Source organism: Taudactylus pleione, unplaced genomic scaffold (genome assembly GCF_031769625.1).
Source record: "Taudactylus pleione unplaced genomic scaffold, aTauple2 ptg000276l, whole genome shotgun sequence".
In the NCBI taxonomy this organism is placed as follows: Eukaryota; Metazoa; Chordata; class Amphibia; order Anura; family Myobatrachidae; genus Taudactylus; species Taudactylus pleione.
Genome location: NW_028284678.1, coordinates 1,486,497 through 1,506,305, shown reverse-complemented (window position 1 = coordinate 1,506,305; position 19,809 = coordinate 1,486,497). Strand labels below are relative to the sequence as shown.

The following is a 19,809-nucleotide window of genomic DNA, read 5'->3' as shown; positions in this document are numbered from 1 at the left end:
ATCCACAACCCCTATGATGTGTGGGAAGCCAGCTATTTGGTAAAAATTGGCCTTGGCCACACTAAGGGCACCCATATCCAAAGGCATTTTAATAAAATGATGGAGGTGCTTGAAAAGTGCCTCCATCACTGCCCTCAGGATCCGTGAAAAGGAGGATTGGGAGATGCCCGCCACTATTCCCACCGTTGTTTGAAACGATCCTGAGGCACAGAAATGTAACACCGCCATAAATTGCGTCAGTGGTGGTATTGCTGTTGGACTGTCAATTTGCCGCTCAAGATCACTTTCTATTAATGAGAGAGTGTCTATGATGATTTTGGGAGGTAGACGGTAGCGTCTTAAAACCTCATCATCGGGCATTCCAAAAAGGGTGACACGTGTTCGAAATATCTGGGGCCTTGCATGCCTACGATGCCTACGCCTGGGACGAGTTTGAGGTTGGTCGTCTTCCGGGAGCAGGGCCAGAACAATTCGCCCCAGATCTACCTGAAATTCAAAGTTTACAATGTAAGGCTTTTGAGCCACCCCAAAAGTAACATAAAACAACTTAGCTTTCTGATACCATCCATAGCTGCTTACATGCCGGGGTATTGTCATGATACGTATAAACTGTAAAAAAGCCAAAAATGAGACAGCAAAAATTTAGAGGGTGATTTTTTGTTTGTCAAATTGTTGCAAGCCAACACATAAAATAGGCGAAACACACATTTGGCCATCGATGAAAACGACATTGCACACCGTACGTCAAATAGGGTTCAAATGGACCCCAAAAATGGAAAAGGGAAAAGCAAAACTGGTTTACATGATGAATAAGCCTCGAAAAATGCGTTAATTAGTTCGCAAATGCAAGTCACTACACCAACAGTCAAAAATGCGTTAATTAGTTCGCAAATGCAAGTCACTACACCAACAGTCAAAAATGCGTTAATTAGTTCGCAAATGCAAGTCACTACACCAACAGTCAAAAATGCGTTAATTAGTTCGCAAATGCAAGTCACTACACCAACAGTCAAAAATGCGTTAATTAGTTCGCAAATGCAAGAAAAAAAATGGACTTACCCAACTCGAATATATAAGATTTCCAACAAAAAGGTCTTTGGGTCCGAAAGCCAAAACAAACTAAAAAAGATGAAATTAGTGTAAAAAAAAAAATAGCTAACCAAAAACCAGAAGTAGACACCAATTGGCCACAAATTAGACTGCACAAAACTTACCAAATCAGGAAAGGATGGGGAAAAAAAGCAAAAAAATGCGAACGGAAAACCAAAACAACTGTAGCAAAACCAAAAAAAAACCAACTCTGCCAAATCCTCCAACCGCAAACAACCAAATCCAACCAACTTAACCGCCAACAATCCAACAACCCAACCTCGACTCCACACACACCAAGCCATAAATAGTGTTTATTTTCCCGCACAAATTAAGGATGAATCATAGGGACGCACAATCAATGATGCGGCCGCAAACTAAGGACGCATGTATAAATACGTCACAAAATCACATTGAATTTCTGGTTGATTTCATTCTGGAAGCAGAGACATGGCTTCAGACCAGGGAAACAATGGCCAAAAATCCGGCGGTAAGGCCTTCATGCATTTTGTCTCAATGATTCTTTTTAAACATAATATTGTGCAAGTTGTGAAGTGGCTAAATCTGCATATTTACCCAAATAGGTGAGGAGGATGACATGGAAGAGACTGCTGGCCCCAGTCAACCTGCCAAAGCTGCCAAAAAAAAAAGGCAGCCACATTTCACAAGCAAGGAGATGGAGGTTTTGATCCAGAAGTGCGTTGACATCCTGCCCCAGGCAGCCAGGAATATGAGCCAAAGCCAGAAGTGGAGAATGTGGGAGGAGGTCGCCGTTGCTGTCAATAGGGTGGGTGATTATGTCCGTCTAGCCCGGGATGTCAAACGGCGGTAAGTAAACACTTTCCCATCCTATAAACAAACCCCATTGTAAAAAAAAGGATAATGGTTCCAATTTCATTCCACAGATGGGCAGACTTCAAATATCGTCTCAAGCAAAAACTTGCCGACAGGGCTAGGCATGCAAGGGGGACAGGTGGGGGTCCCACCCCTGTGTCATTGGAGTTGACAGACTTAGAAGAGCTGGCACAGGGGTGTGTGCAGGCTGTGGAGGTGTTTGGCGTGTCCAACATGGATACGGACATGCCAGACTTTGCGGCTCCTCATGTTGGCCAAGGTAAGTCTTGTGATGTCACCAACTCTGAAATGCTATTGTGCCAATATGTAGATTCTAATGTGAGTCTTTTCGCATTTTTCCTAACAGAGACAGAGGCGGATGAGTCTGCTCCAGAGGGGAGCCTTGGCCGCAGAATTTCTGCTGGCTCTGCAGGGGAGGAACCAGTACATCCGGCTGAGGACCCTGCAGAAGCCAGTCCAGGGCGTGCCCCCTCGCAGGCAGTGGGCCTCCTCACAGAACTCAATTTTAAATCGGATTTCCATACGGAGATTCTGCAGAGGATGGACGCCAGTCTGATACGGGTGGCTGAGGCCCTGGAGCAAAATGCTGCGGCCAACGTGACCATTGCTCAGGCCCTGGCGGAAAATACCAGGGCCAACATCCGCATCGCCGATGCCCTGGAGCAGCTCGTTCGCCAGCACATGGTGGAGCCGACCTCCCTTCCTGCCGGAACATCCGGATCCTCCACCTCTGGCACAACATCAGCCAATCCTCCAAATGTGCCTAGCCCTGTGCCTAGTCCAGAGGCCACAACATCTGCCTCTGGACAGGCCAGCCCGATGGCATCCCGGACCCGGTCTGGCGCCCACCCTCACCCAGCCAAACGGGCGAGAAAACGGTGACAGCAATGGCGACTTTTCCCACACTCCTTCTGTGCTTGGCTCATATTCCTTTCTGGTCAAAACTTCCCTCTCCTTTCTTGTGAAATTTTTTTACATTTGGTATTTACGTTTATGTTACCAGTTATGGCTTTTTTTTTTTTTGAACAAATATCTTTGCCACAAAAAAAAGGCAACAAAATATTAGGCCAATTTGTTTGTGTTTAAACAATAAATTTAAAACAAAAAACTGACATTGTATTGTGACATTATTGTACAAATGGGTTACATTTAATCCTGGCCCTAAAGGCAAAAACTGACCCTCTTAAAAAAAAAAAAAGGCCTCTTTAAGGAACGTTTAAAAAATCACATAGCGATGCAAATTCCACAGTAAACCAAAAAAAAGGGGAGCTAATTAAAACATGATGACATTATTGTTACAATAGGCCATAACCAACAAATTGTGGCCAAAATAAAACACCAAAAATGTACGCTAATTGATTGTGTAATCATGACATTAGCAGCTCTGATTTCCACCTGCGTACGCTTTTGTGCTATCCCAATAAACTGCTTTCCAAACACATACCAAGCCGGTTTTCAATCCAACACTAATTACTTTACTGACCAGCCGCGATTAATCGCAGCACCATCCTTGAGTCCAGGGACGGAGGAGAAGGCCATCGCCAATGTGGTCGAGTAATCCTGACCCTAAGCTGTGCGAGCATTTTGAAGGGAAAGCGGATGTTCCAGTGACGTATGAGACGGTCCGAACACATTTGACGTTCGCATCTGCTAATGTATGTACGCCCCAAAAACGCCTCGCCACGCCTGCGTTTTTTCATCTCCACCCCCGTCAACACTCAAAAACGCCCTGTTCTGTCAATCACATTTGGCATGTCACTTCCTGTACGCTATTTTAGGAACGAGAGAAAAAAAATCGCAATCTGCCGTACGCACATGCGCAGCGTAACACCGACGCATGCGCGGTTAGTCAACATCGGAACGCAACGAGCGTACTGTTGTTAACGTGCGGCTCTGAATGAGGGCCAGTGTCCTCTTGGTTTTAGAGCATGAACAGTGAGAAAACACACAAATATGCTTCAGAAGAAGGATTACAGTTAACTGTGCATCAGCCCCTAAAGGTGCATAGACACGTAACGATTTTTTGAACGATTTGTCTTTAACAACGTCGTTATCGTTCAATCGTTCAAAGAATCATTCAGTTTCTGAGTTATAACGATGAACGATAATCGTTCAAGTGCGCTCCCGTTTGTAGTTTGTAGTTCATCATCCATTTCAGACTGTCCAACATAATGATTTTCATTAAGGGAAGGAACATTTTTCGTTCATCATTGTAAAAATCTTTCACTACACTTCAAAATATCGTTCACTTTTTCAAAAATCTGACAGATACTCGTTGGTTACAAAATCATTACCTTTAGTGTTACACATTTTTTATTACTCTCTTCATTAAGGCCAGGGCAGGGCTCAATGCCCCTCTGTTCCATCCCCACCCCCAACCCATGACATCATGTCAAGAGGGAGTGGTCTCCAGCATTAAGAAGTGGAGCACTGCTCGGAGCATCCTTAGGATGCTCTACTACAGTGCTACTGGCTGCTGGGTGCCATTCCAGACACCCTGTATTCCAAGTGCAGTGCCCTGAGGTAGTGATGTTGCCACCCCCAAGGACCTTGCTCCTGGGCGACGTCACCGTCACATACCCTTTGTTACAGCCCAGCTCATCATTGAATCCTAGGTTCATAACAACTGCAACCAATTTTATTACAATATTAGAGACATTGTCATGGTGTCCAATAAGAGAGAACAGAACGCCCTGGCCCCATACATCCATATTCTGGGAGACACAATTATTCAAAAAGAAAAATGTTTTTCTTGCTCTATTCCTAGCAAAGAAGATAAAGGTGTATATCGGTTGTAAGGAATGAACAAGTAACATGCACAAAATGATAATGTTAACATCAAAAATTAAAATGATTAACATTAAAAGTGACTTAAATTGGCTTGCCTGTTTATTTCTAAAAAAAGAAAAGCAAAACAAATGTAGCACATCACACAAAACATAATAATAAAAACAATGTATCAACAATAATACTGTACATCTGCACATGTGAATAATATGTATAGTAATAAATAATTAATCAGCACATTTAAATAAACTCCTTTCCACATTAAATCATCCCTTAGTGGATGTCCATAAGACTCTGCAAGCACACAATTCCATCTACCGTTACTCACCCCTACCTCTGACTAGTGCATGAATAAAATGATTAGAAATCTTTATCTCTCTCTGGATAACATCTAACTTCTCCAGCTGTTCTATCCTCTTTCCAGCTCCAGAAGTGTCAGATTGGCTTTACTAAATCCATTACTTTACCCAGATACCTAGTAAAGATTAATAGTTTGCCAAGCTATAACTTTGCACTAAACAGAACTCCAGTACATATACGACGCAGGTGTTATTGTAACATTTAACTCACATATGTTACATACGGTATGCAGTCATTGTGTCGACATTCAAAATGGCAACACCTGAATGTCAACATGGTCTTAATGTTGACATTGAGAATGTTAACAGTTTACTTTAGGGTTATGGTTAGGCAGTGGTTAGGTTTAGGCTGCGGTTAGGGTTAGGCTGTGGTTATGGTTAGGCAGGAGTTAGGGTTAGGATGTGATTAGGGTTAGGCTGTGGTTATGGTTAGGCAGGGGTTAGGGTTAGGATGTGGTTAGGGTTAGGCTGCGGTTATGGTTAGGCAGGGGTTAGGCTTTGGTTAGGGTTAGGCTGCAGTTACGGTTAAACAGGGGTTAGGATTAGGCTGTGGTTAGGATTAGGCTGCAGTTATGGTTAGACAGGGGTTAGGATTAGGCTGTGGTTAGGATTAGGCTGCAGTTATGGTTCGACAGGGGTTAGGGTTAGGCTGTGGCTAGGGTTAGGCTGCGGTTATGGTTAGACAGGGGTTAGAGATAGGCTGTGGTTATGTCAACATTCTACAAATGTTGACATTGTGAATGTTAATATTTACCATGTTGACATAACGCCCATGTCAACATTCCAAGTGTCAACATTCGGACCATGAAAACATTCTGGTGTCGACATTCTGAATGTTAACATTTTGTGCCACATCCTTATCACATATTTTCTGCGAAAATATATTGGAATTACCACTGACATTCTGTGATATTTGCACCACGTGAAGGTGGTTAATAATGGGAGAGCGGAGTTGGATGTATAGGGTATTACATTATTTGCCTTACAGAGCACATACTATAAAATGTAAAATTGTTTCTGCACTACAAAATATATACATGATTTTCCTTGCGGTGCTCATGGCTTGTTATCACTTTCATGCTACAATAAGTACATCTTTATTCATCAAACCAAGTCGGATGTATATATTATACGTGCGCGTGACAAGGAAGAAGCTAGAGGAACAAGGATTATATTTTTAGCGGTCAATGCACTGAGAAAAATTTCCAATAAGTTCCAATCTTCATATTCAAATATGAATTTCTACAATGCTGGCAGCATTTCCCGTTATGTGTTATCAATGTAATCATGCGCTTTGCCAGTGTTCTAACATTTCATCTAACTCTCTTAGAAAACCTAAGAAATTATTCTGGGTAATTTGCCTATGTCTAGTGTATCAATGACACAAATAAATGATAAAATATTTGTTGCCAACATATAGCACTAGACAACATATAATTGTGGACCATTTTTTCAATGGGGATTTTTTTTTTTACTGAACAGTAAAACGTATGGATAAGGTTGATTCAGAGCAAATGAAAATATAGATAGAATAATTGATGTACTGTAAGTGCTTTGGGCCTACTGTAATTGTGATCCGGACACATCTGCGGCCACTTTTCCATTCGACTGTGGTCTCCTACTTAGAGAGATATTTATTAAATCTTGGAGAAAGAAAAGTGGATATGTTACACATACCAACCAATCAGCTTCTATCGTGTATCTAGCACAGCCTATAAAATGACAGTTACTGTAGAAGCTGATTGGTTGGTATGGGCAACTTCTCCACTTTATCCCCCTCCAAGATTTAATAACTGTTCCCCTTACGTTATTATGCTAATGCAAGAATCAGTACAACTGTATGCGGAAGACCAGCCCACCCACTTATAAACTCCCTAGCGGTTGATAACGCTAAAATACTTATCTAAAATAAAGACACGTATGACAAGAGGTGGGATTAATTTAGGTCAAAGGAGAGTGCACCCATATAAAAGATCTAACCAATCAACTAAATACTTCTGTTTTTGCCACCACAACACAAACACCACATATAAACACAGAGGGTGGGACGAGGGGATTTCCTGAAGAAAAAGGAGCTGTCACTCAGGCACCAGCACTGATATAGAACTTAGACACACACCCCTATAACCCTTAAAGCTGAATCATCAAATTCAACACATCCTAAGAATAAGGGGGAGATAACATAACCCTTAAACGACCACTGCTCCCACAGCCTTTGGGTTTATAATAATATATGTCTTACGTTCCTCTGCTACTTCTGCAGCCATCATCATTAGTATCTGGACTTGAAAAAGATCCGTTATAAACAAACATGCTATATCCATCTACGTGCTACGATCGTGCTTGGAGTTCAGCTTACATACCTATGACACTCCCATGATGTTTCCACGAGATGAGGCATTTCCATGCAATCGCACAGTTGCCGTTCAATTATGCCCATTTCTTAGAAAGTGTAGTCCGCCTACAAAGCGACCAATCTGTTTCCGTCAGTGAGAGTATGCCTGATCTGGTGCCTGCACAGTCACCAATATGTTTCTTTGGGGCATGCACTGGATGCTGCGATCCGCAAAACGCGGTCCACCGCTGCACTTACTGTACGTCCTACTCAGAATCAGGCCCATTAGCTTAGACACGAATAAAATATGTAGACGGTTAAAGATACCATAAACTTTCTTTGCTAATTGTTGGATACATACACTAGACATAGTTGTCTGATATTTCTATCCATGGAGCAAACTTAGGGTGATATGTCTGGCACCACTGTGCTGGCTGCTTGCCTGCCTGCTATATTTCCATTATAAAAATACAGACTCAATTACATCAGACTATCGTGGAAATGTATCAAACCTTCTAAAGAGACAGGTCAGGACACAAGCAGGAGTCAGTACACAAGGAGACTGAGATGAGGCTAGACAAGGTTCAAGGGAAATCCAGGTGCAGGTCAGGACACAGGCATAAATCGGTACACAATGAGGCTCCGATGAGGTGAGGCACAGTGCAAAGGAAATCCAATAAGCGGGTCAACACACAGGCAGATGGTACATCATGAGGTTGACGCAAGGCAAACTTCAAAAGAAATCCAAAAAGTGGGTCAAGACACAGGCAGAAGTCGGTATATGAAAGGACTAAACAAAACACTTGAACTGTAGATGTAGGAAACAACGAGGCACTGGAGATACCAGGAGCTTGCTGGAATAACCAAGCATTGGGGCCTAGGACTGGCTGACCTAAATGGGGAACTGTTAGATTTCATCACTGGCAGTGGAAATGAGAGGCCGGCACTGTGCCGCAAGACCAATTTACTGTTGCATCTCAAGGCACACAAGTTTGCCATGGTGTCAAATAGTGAAGACCAGTATCTGTGGGCCAAATGTCAATACCATGCAGACCTTGCCTCCATATGACCGCCACCCACAGGACAACCACACCAGTCCTACCCAACCTTGCAACTCATCATCCTGTTGTGCTCCATTGAGTCTTGATACAAAAGTACCAGTAAAGGATATGCTGTAAGGTCCTAGTTTGGACAGAAGTCTGTAAGATGCAGGGCATCCAAAAGACTCATCAATAAATACTAGGATCAAAGGCCAAATATAATTTATCCAGAATGGAGGAGAAATCATGATATGAACTTTGGTATAGTGAGAAAACTAGCATAAAACACAGGAGAGATTTTGAATGCAAAGTACAGTAATTATTTATATTCCTGATGAAAAATGTGGCAACTACAAAACCGAGCAGTGGAAGGGATGCTTCTTTGAAAAAGTGAGATTTGGAAAGCATACCAAATTCTAGAACTTCTATCAATGGCCTGACTTTTGTTTAAGATCTAATAGATGGTGTGATGGCCTCACAAGACGTAGTTACGGAGGAGAAATCCAGCACTAAACAGATCATCAATACATTTCCTGAACAAGTGATTGAGTTCAACGAAGGTTCAGACACCACTGAAAAGAGCAGGAAAAAATAAACAAAGGACAAAGTGAGGCATTTAACAAGCAAGTGCAATTGGTATATGAATCTACAATATATCCTAGAAGACATGCTGCATTTTCAGAAGGAAAAGCTATCAGTGACTTGCGTGGAAACCTCAACTAAACACCTCAACTAAAACTTAGGGCCTGATTCAGACCCGCTCACAAGCATGTCGATGGTCCCCCACTGCGCATGCACCGCCTCCGGCGTGCACATGCGCGAGACCGTCCAGTGATGGCTGCTCTGTCGCTATGGGTCTCGCTACAAGACAGGGAGGCTGTTGATGTTGATTGACAGCTCGCCCCCTTTTGTAGGCGGGGAGGGGGGGGTGGCTGCAGGAACTCCTGGCATTTGTGGGCGGCCCTACTGGCATTACTAGTGATGTCAGTAGTGGACTTCCTGCTCTATTAGAGCAGGGAGTCCACTCGGGTTTGCGGGAGCTGAGACCCTACCACAGGGTCTCCTTGCAAGCCCGATGGTCGCGATAATCTCAACTGGCTCCAGGCCGCTTGCAAAACCTGTGGGTGGTCATCCACAGCTTAGCGAGCGGCCTGATGAAAAAAAAAAAAAAAACCGCCCATCGGGCCTGTGATTCAGACCAGCGAGCGGGTCTGCATCAGGCCTTTAGTTACTAACTTGCAAGCAGGAATAAATGCCATAGGGCCTGATTCAGAGCCGCTCATAAGCGGCCGCTCGTTCGCTCTGAGCGATGTTTGCCCAACTGCGTATGCGTACGGATCGTTACACGCATGCGCGAACCAGTCAGTGCGGTCAAAATTCATGTGCTCGCAAAATAGCGAATGCCTGATATTTTGAGTGACAGAATGAGGCGTATGTGGGTGGTAACAGGGGAAGGTGCTTGAAAACAGGGAGTGGAGATCCGAACGCAGGCGTGCTTAAAGGTCAAAACGGGCGTTTTATGGGTGTGCATAATTAAAACAGCAGCGTCATTGACCACGTCACTGGGTTATTTTATAGCCAGAACTGCTCGCAAGATTGTGGTAGCAAAAACCAACCACAAGAATAGCGAGCAGTTCATACGCTGGTCGATGTACTCGATTAATCTAATAAATAGCGGACATGACGTAGGATGCGAGCGGCCAGGGGGCGTATTTATCCAAAAAACGACCGCAAGTTTTGTTCGCTCGTTCAGACCTAGAGGCGTGAACAGGCCACAAAGAGCGAACGGTTCATATGAATAGCCACCCCTATTTTCTGGATGAGCAAGTGCTAATTGCGTCCGGCTCTGAATCAGGCCCATAGGCTGCAAATGGATGTTTAAAGACAAGAGTAACATAGATGATGAAGTTCAATGGTACAAAGCCTCCACCCGGGGACAAATATTACAGGCTACTGGGCCTGTAATATTTGTTTCTACATATATAATAACATCACTTAAGTATTACTATAATAATGGTAATAAAAATAAATCTAATAATAATAATAATTATTATTATTATTATTATAATTATACTAAATATTAATTATAATAAATAATAATAATAATAATAATAATATACAGTACACATACATTTCTAAATGCAAGGAGAAAAAACTAAATCTTTTAAATACTTTTAATGGTATTCAGTACCATGGTGGAAAAACAAACATTCACAGAAACCCTTAGCAACAAATAAGTTATTGTTAGTTATTAGTTTGTTTTGTATTAGTCTATTTAAATATTGCATTATTAGATCTATGATGCTCAAAGCTAATAAAACCTGTGCAAAGCTATAGTGTGTTATACCGAAGGCACACGCAAAAAAGTTCAGGTGTAGTTTTGCTGGGAAGGGGTGTAGCCACCTAATTTTTCACATTACATCACACAGTAGTGTCTCTTTCACATTACGTCACACAGTAGTGTCCCTTTTTCACATTACGTCACACGGTAGTGCCCCATAGTCACGTTATGTCACACAGTAGTGTCCCTTAGTCACACTACACCACACGGTAATGTCCCTTCATCACACTACACTGCACAGTAGTGTCCCTTATTCATGCTACATCAAACAGTAGTGCCCTTTTTCACGTTAAGACACACAGTGGTGTTTCTTTTCACATTACGTCACACAATAGTGCCCCATAGTCACGTTACGTCACACAGTAGTGTCCCTTTTTCACGTTATGTCACACAATAGTGTCCCTTATTCACATACACATATATGAATATTTGCACAGAAATATTATAAAATTGAAATATAATAAACAATATATTGTATACAATTAATATTAATACTACATGGATCTGCAGGTTTGAAATAGCAACATACTAAAAGGAATAGAGAGACAGGAAAAAGAGAGGAGGAAAGGGGGAGCCAGGAGAAAAAGAGAGGAGGAATTTGGGCAGCTGGGGAGAGAGAAGGAAAGGGGGGACCCAACATAGGAGAGTTAGGGAGAGCCAGGAGAGAGAGAGGAGGAACTGGGGTAGAGAGAGAGAATATGGGGAGCCAGGAGAGACATAGGAGAAATATGGGGAGTGGGAAGAGAGAGACAAAATAGGGAGAGCCAGGAGAGAAAGAGAAGGTATAGGTTGAACAGGGAGAGAGCAGAAAAATGGAGAGCCACGAGAGAGTGAAGGAACAGGTTGAGCCGAGAGAAAGGGAGTAGGAACTAGGGAGGCTAGAGAGACATAGGAGAAATAGGGTGAGCTGGGAGAGAGAGAAGGAATAGGGGAAGCTGGGAGAGAGAGAAGGAATTGGGGAGGCCGGGAAAGACATAGGAGAAGGGAGCTGGGTGAGAGTAGGAAGGAATAGGGAAAGATGAGATAGTGAGAAGGAATAGGGGGAGACAGGAGAGACATAGAAGAAAGGGGAAGCTGGGAGAGAGAAGAGGAATAGGGGAGACGAGAGAGACACAGAAGAAAGGGGATGCTGGGAGAGAGAAGAGGAAAAGGGGGAGACATAGGAGAGGGGGAGATGGGAGAGATGGAGGGGGAGAGGGGGACGGGAGAGGGGGAGATGGGAGAGATGGAGAGGGAAACAGAGTCGGGAGAGGGGGAGAGGGAGAGAGGGGGAGAGAGAGATGGGGGAGAGAGGGAGTGGGAGAGAGGAAGGGGGGTAGAGGGAGAGAGAGGAAGGGGGAGAGAGGAAGGAGGGGAGACAGACGGGAGAGGGGGGAAGAGAGAGAGAGACGGGAGGGGGAGAGTGAGATGGGAGACGGAAGAGGGGGAGATGGGGGAGGTGGGAGATGGGGAGACAGAGACAGGAGGGGGAGACAGAGACGGGAGGGGGAGAGGGAGACAGAGATACTAGAGGGGGTAGAGTGAGGGGGAGGGGGAGAGGGAGACAGATAGGAGAGGTGGACAGAGATAGGAGAGTGGGAGGGGGAGAGGGAGTCAGAGATAGGAGAGGGGGAGAGGGAGACGAGAGAGGGAGATGGGTGGGGCATACATAGGAGAAAGAGGGGGACCTGGGAAAGAGAGAAGAAAGAATTGGGGGAGACGGGAAAGACATTGGTCTCGATTCAATTCAACGCAAATTCAATAGCACCGGAAATGAGCTCCCGTAGCTATTTAATCCATTGCGCTACTAAGCCCAACTAAGGATTTCCTCTCACATCCCTCCTGGGATGCAAGCAAAAATCCAACAAAAGTCCAGGCGCAATGCTGTTTTCTGCCCTTAGCGCAGCAGAAACAGCATCGCATCGGGAAGCTTAGTCAGAGAGTGCCCGTTCTTGTGACTTAACACCTTGTTTAAGGTGCGAGGCACAGGAGAAGGACATTCTTCAACCTAACAACGTGCAGAATTGAATTGACCCCATAGGAGAAAGAGGGGGAGCTGGGCGAGAGAGGAGGAATAGGGGGAGATGGGAGATAGAGGGAAGGAATAGGGGGAGAATGGAGACCGGCAGAATAAGGGAAGGCAGCGGAGTTTAGGAATAGGGGGAGATGAGAAGGGAATAGGGGGAAACAGAAAAAAGGGAGAAGAAATCAGGGGAGATAGAAGAGAGAATAAGAGGAGGAGGAATAAGGTGAGATGAGAGAGAGACAGAAGGAATTAATGGTGGAGATGGCAGAGATACCTGATGTAGTTTTGGTGTGCAGAGGTTTTACCTACTCACCATATGCTGTCTCCTGTGAAGCAGCGTCCTGCTGTACTGTAGCTGATGCCCGGAACCCGGAAGTGCGGCTCCTTTGAATGGCAGCCATGTACTCCTCGTGTGGCTCCACCTCCCGGGTAGCAGACTGAGTGTCTGCATAGCGCTGCCCTTCCCACTGACCCCAATCCCATGGGGCTTGGTCGCGGTAGTACAACCTCCCGTACCTCACCTTGCTCAGCAAGCAGATTTCAGGAACGCGTTGCCGCATCATGACGCAGCGTCATGACGCCATGACGCAGCCGTGCATTCGTGCAATCTGCTTACTGAGCAAGGCGCCGCCCGGGAGGTTGTACTGCCGGGTGAGCCTGTGCTCAGCCAAAGCAGCCCATTTGGCCATCGGCCCTTCTGGCATTTGCCAGAAGTGCCCGATGCCCAGTCCGGCCCTGGCTGTCGATGTTGATCGACAGCTCGCCCCGTTCTGTAGACGTGGCGGGGGGTGGCTTCACAAACGGAGGCGTTCCCATGCGAACACCTGCCGTTTGTGGGCGGCCCCACTGACAACACCAGTGATGTCAGTGGGAGAGCTTCCGGCTCTATTAGAGCCAGAAGCTCTCTGGGGCTTGCTGCCACGAGACCCTACTACAAGGGTCTCGTCGCAAGCCCGATGGTTGCGATGGTCTTGACCATCGCGACCATCATTGTGGCCACTCGCAATAGCTGTGGGCAGTCAGCCAAAGCTATGCGAGCGGCCAGGAGGCCGCTCCAAAAAAAAAAAAAAAAATGCCCTGAATCAGGGCCTTTGTTTCATGAATATCTCTTTAACCAGCTATGCCTTATCTTGGATATGTGGTGATTTATAGACTATAATACACATTTTCTGCACATAACTACTCTTTGTGAGTCAGGCATACCACCCAATATACCTGCTTTGTGGATCAGGACAGGAAGTGTGGCCACACCTCAATGAAGGTCTATCAAAAATCCTATTGCGTTTGTAGTGCTTCAGAGTTAGCCTGCATCTTATCCCCCTCTTCTCATCCATCAACTGTTATGCACACCTATGTCTCCTATATGACTCCCTTATGGCTCGCTCAATCGGGTCAATGTAATTCCTACTGTGATGTTACTCCTAAAAATGAGACTGTCCTGCTTAAATCAGGACAGTTAGGATGTATAAGTTTAGGAGGGATACACCCGTGGAGTCAGCCATTTTCTGGTATGGTGTAAACCAATTTCAATGAGAATGTTGACAGTCAATTGACTATGATCAAGTGACATCGCCGAAGCTCACAGCTATCTTGTGACCAGAACCAATAATCATAAATATGTAGTCAATCATTATGCCATTGACACTACTGACACTCACAGCTCACAGTGTAGACAGCCATTTTGTGAGCTGAGACAATATATATTGGTATTCATGGATATTAGTTTAAGCTACAAATGGCACCATTTTGTGTAGGTAACAAACAACGACACGTCCATTTTTGTTACATTTGGATCACTGAGGGCCAATGAAGCATTTTGTTATTATTAATTCACTGTAATTTGGCACAACAATCAGAATAAAAATAACATATTCTATATTGCATAGATGAGAATAATAGAAGTTAAAATAAACTTAAAGATACAGTACATTCTACGTATAATTTGCTTATATTTTCTATTTAAACAAATTATTTTCAAAATGAATAATTAATAATATAAGTTTGAAATAATGTCATTCTAGGGAGACTCCGGTGGCCCCCTTATATGTACAGCAGAAAATCGGTGGTTCTTGGTGGGCGTGACATCATTTGGCGTTGGATGTGCACAGCCAAATCGACCCGGGGTTTACGCTCGAGTGACAACATTTTCAGACTGGATTCAGAACTTTCTGTTTTAGAAAATGTATATACAATCTAGATTGGCACTTGTCTTGTAAATAATCTTTACAGAAATCAAGTCGATAATTATAATTCCAAAGTATAACATGGCGCAATTTATGTTTGATAAATAAAGTTACTTACAATTACAAATTTTAGAATTGCTAATATAATTATTTTTGTGTATTGTATGCTATGAGATGTAAGAACAGAGGGACTGATTCACTACGGATCGCTATTGTGATCACAGCTGTGAATACGCATCGAGACCTGCTACGAAAATATGCTAATAAAATAATAAATAAAGGAATTTGCCCTCTAGAACACTGCAGCAATATCAACAAAAAATACTTAAATCCTACATGATAATAGAGATTCAGAGGTATTAGTCACATAACGTAATGTTTTGGGGTACCTTGCTTCTTGGACGTGAACCCCTTAATGTTAGGGACACCAGTATAGAGGAGCCTTGACGATGGCCTGGTGCTTATTCATATATTTGCAAATGTATGTAACTAATACCTCTGAATCTCTATTATCATGTAGGATTTAAGTATTTTTTGTTGATATTGCTGCAGTGTGCTGTAGGGAAAATTCCTTTTTTTTCTGTGTTCAGTGTAAACCCCGTCCTTTACAAGCACCAGTACTATGTCTTGAAGCTGATATGAGCAACCACCATACTTATTGTTTTGAAAATATGCTAATATCTGCAATCGCAAAGCCAGCATAGAGACGCCCACTACCGCTTCCATACATCCGTAATACCTTGCAGTACCGCATACACATTGGGAACATTGAGAAACATACAATTACAAAAGGTCTGACCTTACTCAGAAATTGCTAACCTCATCGCGCGCAGTGACTACTCATGCTGCATAAGACGTCACAGTGGCTAATTTATGCACGCCCATGCAACAGCGTTCAAATGGTCAGTCACACCTGTGTTTATCCTACCACTCCCCTGTCACCACCCCCAATTGCTGATGTGCCGTCCCTTGATCTGTGATGGCTTTGTATCTGCATAGTTGATCACAGTGTGGGCCTGATTCAGCAAGGATTGTAGATGCGATTGCATGTGCAGTTGGCCGATTGTTATGCACTGTGAATGTGTTAAAGCCCCAGTGCATGTATACGAACGCTCCACTGTGATCATAATTTCAATTGCAGTGACTATGTAGACCCATCGCAGAGTGTTTGACAGGAAGTACTGTTTTGGGGGTGGTGACAGGGGATGGCCGGGAGAACGCAGGCGTGCCAGTGCATTGGGACGGCGTTGCAGGGGCGTGCATAAATTAGCCACTGCAATACCAAATGCAGCTTGAGGCCTCATAACGTGCGCTGAAGTTAGCAATTCCTGAGTGAGGTCTGACCTGCCTTAATTGTGCGTATGTGTCTAATGTTGCAGATTGTTTCACTATGTTGCCAAAGTATATGGATGTGAGTAATGGGAAGTGGGCGTCCTCATGTTAGGCTAAGATCGCATTGCGAATGCAAACATTTACATGTCACCACTGATATTAGCAACTTCATTGCGTGCATATAAGCAGAATTGCGATCCTTCCTGAATCAGGCCCTGTGATCGCAATGCTAACTCACACATGCACACTGCGGTGCGAGCGCATACACAGTATGCACAATTGGCCGATCTGCATACGCTGTTGCAGTTGCGAGCCATACTGAATCAGGCCCAGAGTTTTCTCTGTAGCTCTGTTTTCCATATTGAGCGATCATTCTTCAAGTGTTCCTGTTTCTTAAATATAAATTCTTATTGTGTTACTTTATATCTGTGGCTTTAAAGGACATTCTGTTGTGACATTCCATGTTGTTGTGCATGAGTTCCTTCCTAAGCTGTTCATTTGTAAACCTATTTTTCACATAGTGACGTGTTAATTCCACTTCATTCCATTTTGTAGGCCATTAAAAGTGGACTTGTTTGTCTGGTAGCCTGCACAGAAGTATGACTGCCACTTGGCTGTGATTAATGTAATCATCCATTGACTGGAATTGCACTATTATCTCCAGCAAACCATTTATAGGCTCCTGCTTGCCCTTTACCTTCCCAAGTCATATTTGGTATACTTTCCCAAGCAGAAACAGCTGATAGTTTGAACTGGATCTGTCATGCTGCTTTTGCAATGCATCCCACATTCCTTTTGATGTAGTCGCATTCTATTCTTGGTCATTAGCTTTTGGTCTGTCTGTAGTAATAACCTCTCACAATTCATCTCTAAAAAGCAGTATATCACACTACAAAATAAAACATAACCTATGTAATAATCAAGGATACTGTAGCTGTCATGTCCCTGTCACATGCAGTGTGAGATTTTGTTGATGGAGACCAAGAGAGGAAAACCCATCCACAGGGTGTTGTGTGATGGGGGCAGGATGGACCAAGACCCACCATAAAATGGGTCCAAAACAGCTACTAATAATAATCTCATACTTAACTTTCCACAGCTCAAAATTGTAGTTACTCAGTATAGCCATTGCTAGTTTAATATCTGAGCTGATGGGTCATTTTCTTTTTTTTTTTTTAAATTCTTTACTCCATTTTGCAATACAGTGTTGATTTACTCAGATACATTTTGCTTACTTAACTGTAAGATTGTTGGTATTCTTCTGTTGTCCTGGTCTGGACCAATAACTTGCAGAATAGGCTTCTTTTATGAAGACTCAAACATGCAGGAAAAATTGTACGATACATTTGACTGCAACCAATTGTTATAGGGCTGAATCTGAGTTTTGCTGCAGTCACATTTGCATCTTTATGTTAATGCTGCTACAAAGTCCTTCCCTGCTGTAGATCCATGTTCCCAAATGTGCGAGGCGTGAGACGCCCACTGTCAGCATCTGTAGAAAGACTCATTAGTTCTTTGTGCCATAAAAACTGGCATCTCCTCTATGGAAGATGCAGTTTCTCCATCTCATTATGGAATTCTATGTGACTGGTTCATTACATAACTACTTCACATGCCTATGACCTGTCTGCAGCTTACATGTAAATAAATGACAGTGCAGTCATGCTGCCTGTGTATTCTTGCATCAAAATTTAAATGATTAATATGGTAAACAGGCATAAAACATGCATATGCATGTATGCACAACAGCAGTTCAGCATGTGCATTACACAATTCATAGGAGCCAAGTTTTAAAAGACCAAAAAAGCAAATAAGTGATCTATTACTACACCAGGGTCCAAATAATGGTTTTGTTTTAAGTTTCAAGAGTCATTCATACATTAGATGAAAGTTATTATAGTATAACAGAAGTTGCAGAGATTTTGCTGCTTTTAAAATATAATTTATATATATGGTGAATATCAAGTACAAAGTAACAGAATGCATTGTGTCTCAGTTTTCATGTCTGTCAACAAAGCCTGCTCTTCTTTAATTATCTCTGAAGAATATTTTGACACTCTATAAATAAATATTTGAACATCCTGACAATGAGCAGAGCCGTACTCTCCCTTTATTAAGGCTCATTCCGAGATTTGAATATGTGTTTTATGATTGTGAGGTCACATCACTATTGAATTGAAAGCAAAGAAAATTGCCAATTTGTGCAAAAATACTGGTTTGACAGAACATGTATCAGGGTGATGGCAGAAGAGCTGTCAGTTTGTGAAATCTTAAAAAGAACTCTTTGTTATTTTTTATGGACGCATCCCATTAATGTATCTGATATTTAACAATGTAAAATATATTTTACTTGTCAGAAAAATTATCCATTACCATCATTTCTTTCATTTCAGAGCTGCAATTTCAGTCTTAAGTACATTGAATGAGTCATTTGGAAACAATAGGAGATAGTGTGGGCTTTCCAATATTTATAATCAAAACCCCAAAACTAATTTATTAACCCCATTATCCGGTTATGGAGGACTAGAGCCAGGGCTCAAACCTATAAACCTATATACCATATTTCCCAGCAGTTCATAGGGGTGGTGCACAACCCCTGTGCCACACCGCTATTGCTCATCATCCTAGTGACAGGCCTGGCTCCTCCTGAGCTGTTGGGCTGCCTTCAGCCTCTCTGTGCAGTGTTTAGATGCCATGCAAAGGGGGCGCAGCTAAAAGAGGGCAGGTCAGGTACATTAAATAGTCTAAACCCAGGCAGATGGTAGACAGGGGCTGTACACTGCACAGCACAAGTCCAAGATCTGTTCCTAAAGAGCATCTGTTTTGCGGAATGTAGATGCAAGTCTGCTTCGCAGCATGCAGGCATTGTTTCCCAGCAGACGACTTGGAAGATGGTGTAGTACTTGAGCAGCTGGACCACTCTGCCATTTGCCCTCTACAAGCATGGTAGGAATAAGATAAAACCAATCCTACTCCAGCATCCACAATGGGTGTTTTATGTTGGATATTAAATTTAGCACTCCATATACACTTGTAACCTGTCAGCTACCAGCTGCTGCACCTTTGTGTTAGTGAAAGATTAGGAGTGAAGCACTGTGCCATGATTCCCAGCTTCCAGGCTGTCAGAGTGGAGCAGACATTGTCAGTTTCATATAATGGACAAACCTATTGGTCCACAAAAGGTAAGAAGGGTAGAGAAGCACATAAAGGGGATTGCTAGGGTACAAAGAGTGTTTACAATAGACCCTAATTGGAGCAAATCTCAATTTCAAATACATAAAAGTAACATTTATGATCTAATGTAGGTCCTCCACTCAGTTGTCCTTTTGCCAGGTATAGATTGAATGAGCACATTTACTTTTTTATAGTATTGTTTAAGGAGACAATGATGGGAGGACTGTATTGGCCTCCCTTGTGTGTTTTTCCTTCCATGAGTTGTGTTTAGTGTTAGACTGGACCACCAGGGTACTAGAGAAGCCCTTA

The 19,809-nt window shown here is 43.2% G+C and overlaps 1 protein-coding gene across 1 annotated transcript in view; it reads left to right on the top strand.

Moving 5' to 3' along the window:
- Nucleotides 1-14,988, top strand: part of TMPRSS15 (transmembrane serine protease 15) — a 441,506-nt gene extending 426,518 nt beyond the window's left edge. The window contains exon 27 of the mRNA XM_088481702.1: nt 14,833-14,988. Coding sequence (XP_088337828.1) covers nt 14,833-14,988 — 156 coding nt within the window. The remainder of the gene's footprint in view (nt 1-14,832) is intronic.
- The last annotated feature ends 4,821 nt before the right edge of the window (nt 14,989-19,809 follow it).